Source organism: Nicotiana tomentosiformis, chromosome 6 (assembly GCF_000390325.3).
Source record: "Nicotiana tomentosiformis chromosome 6, ASM39032v3, whole genome shotgun sequence".
Taxonomy (NCBI): domain Eukaryota; kingdom Viridiplantae; phylum Streptophyta; class Magnoliopsida; order Solanales; family Solanaceae; genus Nicotiana; species Nicotiana tomentosiformis.
The window spans coordinates 137,673,777-137,685,197 of NC_090817.1; the positions used below are offsets into that span (position 1 = coordinate 137,673,777).

Genomic DNA, 11,421 nt, shown 5'->3' on the forward strand with positions numbered 1-11,421 from the left:
CGTGTAGGCTAGGGAGCTGCTAGGTAGGAAAGAATGTGATGATGAATAATGACTTAAGCTAGGGATAATTTAGCCAAAGGGCTGAAATATTTATATATAAGCTACAATATGATTCCTTTTTGGCCAGTTATATTACTCTATTTGAACTGAAATGACCAAACTGTCCTTTAGTTCTTAAGCAAGCACGTTGACCTGCTGCTTGCTTATTCCCTCTTATAAGATAGTAAAAATACTTGTATTTTGATAAGATGTCAAGATATTGTTTCTAAATGTAAATAAAACAAAATTGTTGAATTAAAAAGCATGTCAATTTTCTGTGTCAATATAGTTGGTTTTCGTAAACAAACACTACTAGAAAAACAAAAATTACCAACAGATAAATTTTGTAATTAAGTAGAATAATTCATCGCTAATCTCATTTAGCGAAGAAATAACAACAAATTATTAATAAAAATTGTTAGCTATTTTGTTTTTCCTTTTTGTGGTGAAAGGAACATAGCATCAAAGAAACCTCAAGGACTAAATACTAATTACTCGTTTGCAGCTTGACCATAGATTTTGGGTATATTTTTTCAAAAAAGAAATTTGAAAATACTGTTTGTTCATGAAATATGAGTATTTTTTTTTTAAAAAAAAATTCACTTTTATTTTAACTTCCCAAAAACTAATTTATAGTAGCAGTTATTGAATAATTTTTTTTCTTCCGCTTAAGAAACTTCAAGTTTTCTTCCAAATAAAATGTAAGCTCACACACAACTTTAACTTCTAAAAATAAATTTTTAATACAAATGAAATGCTAGCTAATAATGGGTAAGAATTGTGAAAACAGTTGCCGCCAGTAATCCATAAACAAAGCGGAGTTAACAACAACGTGGCAAGTTGTGGATCGGTTGTAGGCTTGTAGCTGACACCAAGCTACCCACTACAGAAATATCGTATTGGCCGACAACTTGACACCCTACGATTCGTAGTCGTTAATAATCAACTCACTGTCCACCGTCCACGTGTCCCTATCTTCTACATAACACAAAACATCCCATTTTCACGGACCGTACGGTCACATCACGGTCGAACCATGTCGACCCCCACTCACTCAACCATCGTCGTAACAACAAAGCAACACAAACAAAATGGACTCCACATTTTCCGTAGAGTCAGAGTAGTAATTTAACAGTGCACTAGGGACATTTATGTCTTTTCAACTTCTTCCCTGTTTTTAATCATAAAAACATTAAACTATAAGTTAACACTAGTTTTGGAAGATATGCAAAGGATATTTGTCAGATAAATCTCTCTGCTTTAAAAAAGGCTGCTATACTCAGAGTAGCAGCTTTTAAAGTCGGCAAATGTGAAATCTCGCCGGAAATTTTACCGGAAAAACGCCAATATAAATTGCTACATTCATTTTTGACAGTATTTGTTTGAGAAATGCAAGATATACATCCGATCGGCGCCGGTGGAGGACGGTTTTTTGGTGGTGGAGGAGACAGGAGGCTAAGGCCTAGCCATCACCAAAACCAGCAAGTTTTGAAGTGTCCACGTTGCGATTCTCCAAACACCAAATTCTGTTACTATAATAACTACAATCTCTCTCAGCCGAGACACTTCTGCAAGAGTTGCCGGAGGTACTGGACTAAAGGCGGCGTCCTCCGTAACGTCCCCGTCGGCGGTGGCTGCCGGAAAAGCAAGCGTTCCAAGCCCAAGTCCAGTACTCTTCCTTCCAACGCTGCTGCCGAAGCTGCCGACGCCGCTTCGGAGGAACGTAAGTCAAACTCTAATTCTAGCAGTGAAAGTTCCAGCCTTACTGCAACCACACCCGCCGCGGCCGCGGCGAATACCACCGGTTCTGCCACCGCGGAGGTTGTGTCGGCAGCTTCTTCCAACTCAGCTTCAACTTTTCTTAACTTTCACGAATCCAACTTCTTCCTACCTAATAGTACGAACCAAAGCTTTGATCATCAGCCATTAATGGACCATTCTGCCGATGGCCAGATTTTCCAGGACATTGGGAACTTTACGAACTTTATGACGTCATCTACCGATCCTTCGGCAGTAGGGTTTAACATGATAGAAATTCCGTCGTACCGGTTGCCGGAAAACCAGAACTCAAATGAGCAGTGGAATCAACCGTCGAAGATGGTGGGAACAGATCAGCCGGTTAGTGACTTGAAGATGGAACAAATGGATACAAGTTTCATGAATCAAACGGGTCGGATCGAATTTGGGTTACAGCAGAACAAGGTAAACAACAGTGAGATCGCTCCACTGGATTGGCAAACTGGAGGTGGTGGTGGAGATGGAGAGCATGGGCTGTATGATTTAACGGGAACCGTTGATCAATCTTACTGGAGCCAAACACAGTGGGGTGAAAACGATCACTCCCTTAATTTTCTGCCTTGATCTTTGTCTCCTTTTCTAACTTTTTGAAAATATCAGACAAAGATAAACGAAGTGAAGTTGGATTATTGAGAAAAAGAAGGGAAAAAAAGAAGTGGAGAACTATATATGTTTGGTATGTATATTCAATTCTCATATTTTTAAGTTTAGAGCTGTTTTAGATTTGGCTGGAGTTAGGGTTTGAAATTTGTAATTTCAATATGGAAATGTAACTGACCTCTCCACGCTAATTACTTTTTCTTTTTGTTTAACTTTCCGGCGAGGGGTATATTTAGATATTTATGCAAGTGTATTATCTTAATTGTGAACAGAGTATAGAGAACAACTTATGAAGTGTTAATTGTGTACATGTTGTCAGTTGTGTACTGTTCATTTCTACTCATTGCAGTAATTGTCCATTTTCTTCCTTCAGCCGATCAATGGAAGAGCATTATCCATTTCCTATCTTTGCTATCCGCTTATCAAAGCATGTCGAATGAAAATGGGACGTGAAGGGGTGTATTGAAGAGGCAATTAAGTAAATAAAATGTTCGTTCAATTGCTTAGACTAATGCATAATCATTTTTAATGAATATCTTGGAATTTGGAATGGGAATGTAGTTGAAGAAGCGTTGTTGTTGGATTTAGACAATAAGATAGGATATTAGGGAAATGTACGGACAGCAGAGATTTAGGGTGCCGGGAAGTAAATGAGCAATGGAGTTGCGGGAAAGCCATGTGGTCGGCTGGTGAAGAGGGGGGACCGCCATTGGAGAAAGGGTCGAAAGTCCCTAGCTCGATTATGGTTGTAACGTGGCATGATATGTGCAAGTGGGAGTACGTGTGGTGATGTGATTGGACGTACAAGTGGGCCATCTAGGTCGGTTTGTCCTGTAGTTTGCAGTATTTCTCTCTCTAGAACTGACAAGCGTAGGGGAAAAGACTGCCAGAGGAAGTATCTTATTACTGTTTGATTTTGTGATTTAAAGGTTTTTGAAAGGGCAAATTCTACTTTATACATATTTATACATATATTAAAAATTATGATATTGTTAATGCTATATAGTTTGCTATGTATGAAAATAGTACTAAATAAGGCATATAATTAATATAAATAGTAGTAGTTATATACAGGTTGAAAATACTATCAAACAAGAATTAATAATATCAAAATTAATATATGTATTATTTTCCCTAATACATCCTACCAAACGACCCTTTAGAGTTTATGTGAACCTATTTTCATTTTGTTCCGTTCCAAAAAAAATGACCTCTTTATAAATTTGGAAACAATTTAGCTTAAACTTACAATTTTACCCTTAATGAGAAACTTTTATAACCACACAAATACTTTGTGTCCCTTTTTGATTTGTTTAGGGCCACAAATTTCAAAAGTCTTCATTTTTCCTTAAACTCCGTGCCCAGTCAAACGGGTTCACATAAATTGGAACGGAAGGAGTAGCATGTTTGGCTAAGCTTAAAAAGTGCGATTTTTTCAAAGTTGAAGTGTTAGGCTAAGAGTTTAGGAAAAAAAATAATTTTGAGTAGAAACAGAAATAGTTTTGAAAAAGCATAAAAATGTAGCTTTTCCCCAAAAGCATTTGTTTGAAAAGCACTCTTGAGAAAATACTAACTGCTGCTCAAAAGTGATTTTCAACTTAATTAGTCAAACACAAATAGCTTATCACTAAAAGAAAAATACTTTCGAAAAAAAATATATTCCCAAAATAAGCTGTTTTTAGAAACTTTGCCGAGCGGGCTATGAAATAACCTGATTTAGAACCAAACTACCCTTGCAGGTTCAATCAAATTTTGTATAGTACTACTCCCTCTGCTTTAATTTATGTGAATTCATTTGATTGGGTACTGAGTTTAAAAAAATAGAGAAGACTTCTGAACTTATGTAAAATGAGGCACATATATTTTGTATGGTTATAAATTATTATATAAAAGTAAATTATTTTTAAATAAGAAAAGATGTTATTCTTTTTGAAACGGACTAAAAAAAAATAATTTAAAGACAAATCGAAACGGATGGAGTATAATTTAACATAATATTTACCTTAGAAAAACAAAGGAAATGGAGTAGTGGCGACTGGGTAGAGGGTTGATGTGAAATGATGTAAGTGAGATGACATGTGATGTGACACATATATATATATATATATATATATGGTGGGGACCGGCGAAGCTATTATAAGGAGGTGGTTACTACTTACTTGGGCGGGGTTTAAAATTAAGGGCGGGGTCCACCTAAACATATGGGGCGTATTATGTCACATGCATGTGCATAAGTGGTCTTCAGTCATACTCATGCATTTGTTGTGTCCTTTCCCTGACTCTGCCTCTGTACTGTACTTCTCCATTAAGCCCACACAAATCCTCCATTTTCTTCTTTTGCTTATTATATACTCCTATTTGGAAGTTGATAAGTTCTTTTAAAGATATCAATATTGTATATATAACAATGTATTATGAGAAAATATTTAAATATATCTTTAGTTATACTTTGGGTCCAAATATATCACGGTTGTACTACTATTTGTCCAATGTGGACATCCTATTCTACGTGGCACTAATATTTGATGAGGTGAATGACACATGGCATGCCACCTCAGTGCCCCTAATCCATATATAAAAGACTAAAATTTGAAATACAATATTTTTTATGGTAGCGGTAATGGTGGCAATAGTGGTGGAGGGGAAGAAAATTTTAATGGTGGAAAAAAAATTGAAGGGAGGGGTAAAATGGGTTAGGGGCGCTGAGGTGCCAAGCCATGTGACATCCACCTCATCAAATGTCAGTGCCACGTAGGATTGGATATCCATTTTGGACAAACTTAACGGAAAATGAGTATATTTGAACCAATAGCATAACGACAGGGGTATATATGAACCCAACGTATAACGAGTGGTACATTTAAACCTTTTCTGATAATACATGGGTAAATTCGACCCTTTTCCGATATTTCTAAAGCATGGAATATGCTAGCTCCTAATCTAACTAAATTTTCTATTCTTGTTTTACATATGGTTACGCGAGATTCTTTTTTCTATGTTGGGTTGTACATGATGCCATAATGTGCTATGAACATTTCATACAAATTATGAAGTAATATGAAGAAGCTGCTCACGAAAGAAGAGAAAAAACAAGAAACTTTTAAATTGACAGTTAATGAAGTCTTCCAAGTTCCAATCACATGGAGTACTTAAAAGATAAAAAAGAAAATTGTAAAATAATCAGCCAAAAAGAATCAGTAGAAATCACTCGGTTTTCCAACTTTAATGTTCTGCTCTGCTAAAAATCCGACTATAGCATTCTTTTGCCAACCTTTGAAACTCCTGAATCCACAGACAAAGAGCTATGATCAGTAATTCAGTAGTTGTTGAAAGGTATAACTAAGGCATATGCATACCAGTTGGAGAGAACAAATGTTCTTCACTACTGATAAAAGTATAGATTTTGTGGTCCAGTTTGATTGCATTATTTTCTCAATCGAAAGAGAACTTACTTGTTATCGATATGCACTAGTACTTCTCCTTGAGGAAAAGCTGCTCTAGTAGTGTCAAAAGCAACTCTAATTGCTTGTCTCCAGGTTCCACCCACCTCCAAATTGGCCTGGGCTTTGGACGGACCAGGGTCTTCCATCGGTAGCGAATATCCAGCAAGGAGGTGTCCAACCCAAACTCCATCTTTCCTGCATCATTCACATAATCACAGTGATAATATGAATACTGAACAGAAATAAACTAAGCTATGAGTCTTCACTAGAACCCAATCAATAAAAGAAAATGATTCGTTCTGCATTTCAACGGTTGCTGCAAACAGTTCAAGGAGAAGCCTCAGCTTATAGCAGCTAAAACGAAATCTTCCTCCTTTTTACCCAGGATGGCAAGATTGTTTTTCTTTTTTAAAAAAAAAAATATATAGGGATTAGGAGGCCAAGGAACACAAGCAATTTCAAGTTTTCAACTTAAGCTGCTGTTTACTATACTTATGCTGAATATATAAAGCAGAATAGATTTCTTTAACATTTAGTTGAACTGTCATATTAGTAACATGCAATGTAATGTTCCTCGTAGAATCATCCAACTTTAGTAATATAGATGAAACCAAAGATTTGGATGGTAGTAATCAAAGACCATATGAATGAACTACTTCCTTCGTGCATTGATTAGAATTCTCAACCAGAGGGCCTGTTTATTTGCTAATTAATTTTCAATAACTGTTTCAGGTGACAGAGGAACTCACCGAACAATATCCATATGCCGTGGTACGTAATGTCCCCCACCAATTCCTAGGAGGATTTTTTGCTGACTACCATTTCTGCATTTCATTGAAAGTAAATATTAACGATTGGCGAAAGGTCAAAAATAACAATTTATTTTTCTCTGAAGGATCATATTTCTTCTTTCTTTTTTTCCCCTGATGAAGAAATGACAATTTCTTTCAGAGGTTATGTCCTTTCGGGCCTAAAATTATTCTAGCCATGAGATCATATTGCACTCCGAAACAAGAAATGCAGATGAAAGCTACACAAGTTTTTATGTAGACAGGTGAACCTCTTAGCCTCAAAATCGTTCATGATGTCGGACTTTGTAAAGAAAAGCACGTGCAATGGTTGAAGCATAAATAGTCACAGTATAACCAAGATAAAACTATTTGGCCTGAACCTGTTCCAATCCCCCACTGCAGCTCCTCCGTTGAGCCCCAGTCCTTTCCAAACTAACTGCAAACACCACAATTGAGGAAAGGTTACAAAGATCCAAGAACGAGGGAAGAATTCTAACATTATTTTAGTAAAATGGGAATTAAAAATATTCCTCTGATTTTTTTTCTTTTTTCGCCAGTAAAAGCCTAATATTGTAGTAAATGATTAAATGCAGCACTGGAAGGACTCAATTGACCTTTCAGATACCAAATGCGTGATTACACATAAGACCACGGTTTGAGGTTTGCTTGCTCAGAAAAAAGATGAAAAACAAGATAAATAATGCAAAAGAGTTTGTGTAGTAAAAGGATACCCAACTAAGGCAATGGCTTGTGCGGCATCTTGTCTCTTCCAGTATTCCTCTGTGCTACCTACACAGTACACAATAAACAGCGATCAATTGATTAGATAGAAACATAGCCATTTATCCTTGCCCTTAGATGATGTATATCACTCTAACTACGAAAGAAAATACGCAAGTTTTGTTTTTCGATAAGCAGAAAAAACTCGATATTGTTATATTATTACAGAGGGTCAAATAAAATTTATGAAAGCATGACAGGTAAAAGAAAGTATACCAATCTCTACAAACATTGTGGGTGCATTAGTTAAAGGTCCATGATGTGTAGCTTCCAATGTGACCTACACCACGGAATAGATATACTATAAAGGTTCGCACATGGAGATGCTTACGCTACAAAGTAGATAAAATTAGAAAATATCAAAAGGATTGCACTTTGGTACTGAAATAAAAATCCACGCTGCAAGGAAAAGATCAATTCTAAGTTCAGATCCAGTATCGAAACATAATCGTTAAAAGCAGTATCAATGATCAGCAGTCAAATAAAGAAACTGTATATATTGATGATCTCTTTGCAATTGATAAAATTTCATGTTTTCAACTTCGTCCATCTTTTTTCATACTAATGTTTCTAATACTTAGTAGCCTTTTAAGACAATCCTTTTTGACGAGAGATAATCTCACAAAATATTTACATGAAAAAGTGTCACCTTTCGTCGCTATTACATTAGTTTTATATTACAAATATCAAAGTGTATAATTTTAGATGTATACTTATACTGCTAATATCAAATCTTACGAATAATCATTTTATTTGTTACTACATCTCCCTTTGCCCCATGTTTATTATCTCACTTCAGTGCTAAGTGGAGTCCAGAAGTACTAAGAATGGTCAACTACTTCATATCACTCGAAAAAGGGGAAACTGTGGTTTCCCATCAAGCAAACATGGAAGTTATCAACCCCATTAATTTTGCAATTCTATAAATGCCAGTCATGACAAAACAAACCCAGTAGTTAACAGAAGAGAACAAACAGTTTAACTAGGTTCCTCTTACCACAAACAGCACATTTAAAAGCAGTTTGTAGTAGAATAACCGCCAACTCTTGATCCGAAAATTAAACTAGAAACAGTCTACTCTCCAGGGAGAAGTTTCCAACCACAACAGCTATTTTTATCTCTTTTTTGAAATTCAGAAATAGTAAGCGATTCCATAAGGGATTTCTGAAGCAAGTTATTTATCTTATCATGTTATTATTAATCAAGGATTTCTTATATAGCTAGAATGACCCTCACAAATTGCGAATACTAATTTGTTAACAATTAATCGGATTGAGGATATGCCGCCGTCATTCGCTGGAACAGAAATATCTGTGATCGGAGTCACAATTTGTACTGGTTAAACAAATTGTTGGAACTAAGGTAATACACTCTCGCAGGGCCGTATATTCTTCGTGTTGATCAACGATGATTACACTATCAGGTACCCCTGTCATATATTTAATCCCACCCAGATATGTTTGCAATCGAGATAATTGTCTTTTCAACATAGTTGCATCTCTTTTTGGGAGGCGGTTCCCTGTTTTTTGTTCCATTCTCAAGTCCTTGAACTATTAAGATGAACATGTTCACAGGAAATTGATTCAGAGTGCAATAAAACAAATGAATCGACTGTACATACCCCAACACTGAGTCAAAACCAACCACGCAAAATTGCGAAGTTTCATATAAAAGAAATCTGTTATGAGCTTATTGAAGTAGAAAGCGCAGTTAAACAAGGATGCTACCTCGAATTCAGGAGTCAGATTCTGTGAGTCGGCAATAGATTTCAACAGTCTAAACCACGGCCCAATACGTGGATTAGGTGGTGCGGCCCAGGCAAGCTTCCCACCTACTGGTGGCTGCTCCCCTTCTTTTAGGTGAGGGACACCTAATTTTGTTCATTACAACACAAGAAACATAAACTCAATACTTCAACATTCTGGTAAAGGCAAGTCTGTCAAATCCAAAGAAAATAAACCATATACGCCTGTAACCAATTTCAACCTATGGGGTGAACGGTGAGTGCAGGACGGTTAGATGCAGCAGTGTGCTTGCTAAGAAAGATAACTTCATCAACGGCCTCGCCTGTGGCCTCTTCCCAGCGATTGTCCAAGTAGTCCTCTCTCACAATGCTTCTATCATGTTTCAATAACCTTACATCTTGATTCACAAAACTTGGCATATCCTAAGCTTATTCAATAACAAAAAGAAAAAGATCACAGCTTTATCAGTTCAAGCATGTGTTAAAACTCTCCTCCCACTTCATGTAGTTTTCTAGACCTGAAACCATACTCTTTAAATTTATAATACGTTTGAATTAGGGAAAGTAGGATATATATCTGCGCTTGAATTTCTACAATGGAAACAAAACAAAGATAAATTTACAATGCACCCCTTTATTATCACAAAGGGAAGCCCGGTGCATTAAGCTCCCGCCATGCGCGGTCAGACCACAAGGGTCAAGCGTACGCAGTCTTACCCTGCATTTCTGCAAGCTCGAACCCGTTAAGGTCACGTGACATCAACTTTACCAGTTAAACCAATGCTTCCTGACACTTTATTATCACAACCACCAGTGTAAAATTAGTCAAACTATATATGCATATTCTGAGCATTGTAGAATTCATAGATCAAAAACCCCAGTAAGTTTAGATGATTAATTGTTCTTAAAAGGGGCTAATATTAATAAAAGGGAAAGAGGGGGGAAATGATAAGCAGTAAACAAGAAAGAGGTAGAATTAGAAACCTGAATAGGAGGACCAGGGTGCCAACAAGGCATGGCTAAAAGGGCGGAAGCAGGACCAATGGAAGCCGGGTCAATGGTGGTAGCCACTATTAGCGTCACCATTCTTTTGCAATGGTTTATTCTAAAACTTGAAGATGATATTCTATGCGGATGAAGGAAAATGCTGGTTCTTGACAGTAGACGCAAAAACCCAATCTTGGTCATCTCATTGCAAAGGTAAATTTTGTTCCAATTTATGTAATGGGTATGATTAACCATTAAATTTAAAATTTACTTTTTAAAACTTGTAAGTGACAATAATTATCTCATTAAATATGTTTTTCTTTTGAACAAACTAAAAAATATTATCATATAAATCAGAACGCAAGGAGTAAAAATTTAAAAAAAATATTCTAACCTAAATGGAGAAAAAATACTCATTTCGTTTCAGTTTACGTGAACATTTTCACTTTTTCAAGACTCAAACTATGTAAATTTTAACCAATTTTTTGAAATGTATTCTTTTTTTTATTATATTTACATGAGAAAACTGCAATTTATAGTACTCCTCATATAGTTTTTGAATATCTAAATTTAATTTTAAATATTAAATTAATTTAATCTAATTAAGCCCACTAACTCATGCATTAAAAAAAATTAAATTAAATACATGTTAGAGACAAAAAGATGTTAAAAAAACATCTAAGGCAATGCCTTGTAATTTTATTATAGAATTGTAACCTAATTTTTTAATTCAAATTTAAAGACAAAAATATTGTAAAAAATATTCAAAACAATGCCTTGTAATTTTATTATAGCAATAAAAAATATGAAAACATCTTTCTTAGTCTTCCTCTCCCCCTATGGAATGAGCACAACAAGGTGTTAATACCACCATTGAGAAGAAAAAGGAACTAATCAAGAAGTGCCAAAAATACAAGTTACATACTAATTTTTGTTCATACAAGTTACATGCTATCTCTTACAAATTTCATAAATCCTTCAAGGCTCGGAGGAAGTTCCGTTGGTGGTGGCGAAAAAGTAGCTTGTTCATTGCCGCTTCCATTATCGGACGAAGCAGCATCCTCAGCAAATTCAGCTAGCATTTCTTCATAAGTTTCGTCTACCTCTGGTTGTGATTCAGCAAGTCGAAAATTCTTCTTTCTGAATGGATCCAATCTCTCAAAAGTACTGATTTTCCAAGCTATCCCTCATAGACTATCTATGATCACCGATTTAAAGTATTGCTTGACTGAAGCGCTCT

At 35.8% G+C, this 11,421-nt stretch overlaps 2 protein-coding genes across 3 annotated transcripts; one reads left to right on the top strand and one right to left on the bottom strand.

The window, feature by feature from the left end:
* Positions 1–1,247: 1,247 nt before the first annotated feature.
* Positions 1,248–2,744, top strand: LOC104121388 (dof zinc finger protein DOF5.4-like). Its single transcript, XM_009633374.4, has one exon. It carries the CDS (start codon positions 1,429–1,431, stop codon positions 2,398–2,400), a length of 972 nt encoding a protein of 323 aa, XP_009631669.3. The 5' UTR covers positions 1,248–1,428; the 3' UTR covers positions 2,401–2,744.
* A 2,770-nt stretch (positions 2,745–5,514) lies between these two features.
* On the bottom strand, positions 5,515–10,406 carry LOC104121387 (D-aminoacyl-tRNA deacylase-like). 2 transcript variants are annotated; one of them, XM_009633372.4, is made up of 9 exons: positions 10,179–10,406; positions 9,437–9,617; positions 9,178–9,320; positions 7,667–7,730; positions 7,407–7,459; positions 7,051–7,106; positions 6,629–6,703; positions 5,889–6,074; positions 5,515–5,718 (listed from the first exon to the last, which is right to left on the bottom strand). In XM_009633372.4, the coding sequence occupies exons 1-9, from the start codon at positions 10,380–10,382 to the stop codon at positions 5,631–5,633; spliced, it is 1,050 nt and encodes a 349-aa protein (XP_009631667.1). In that variant the 5' UTR covers positions 10,383–10,406; the 3' UTR covers positions 5,515–5,630. The 2 variants fall into 2 exon arrangements, with proteins under 2 accessions (XP_009631667.1, XP_009631668.1); XM_009633373.4 differs by having other exon boundaries at positions 9,437–9,622; positions 10,179–10,403.
* Positions 10,407–11,421: the final 1,015 nt, after the last annotated feature.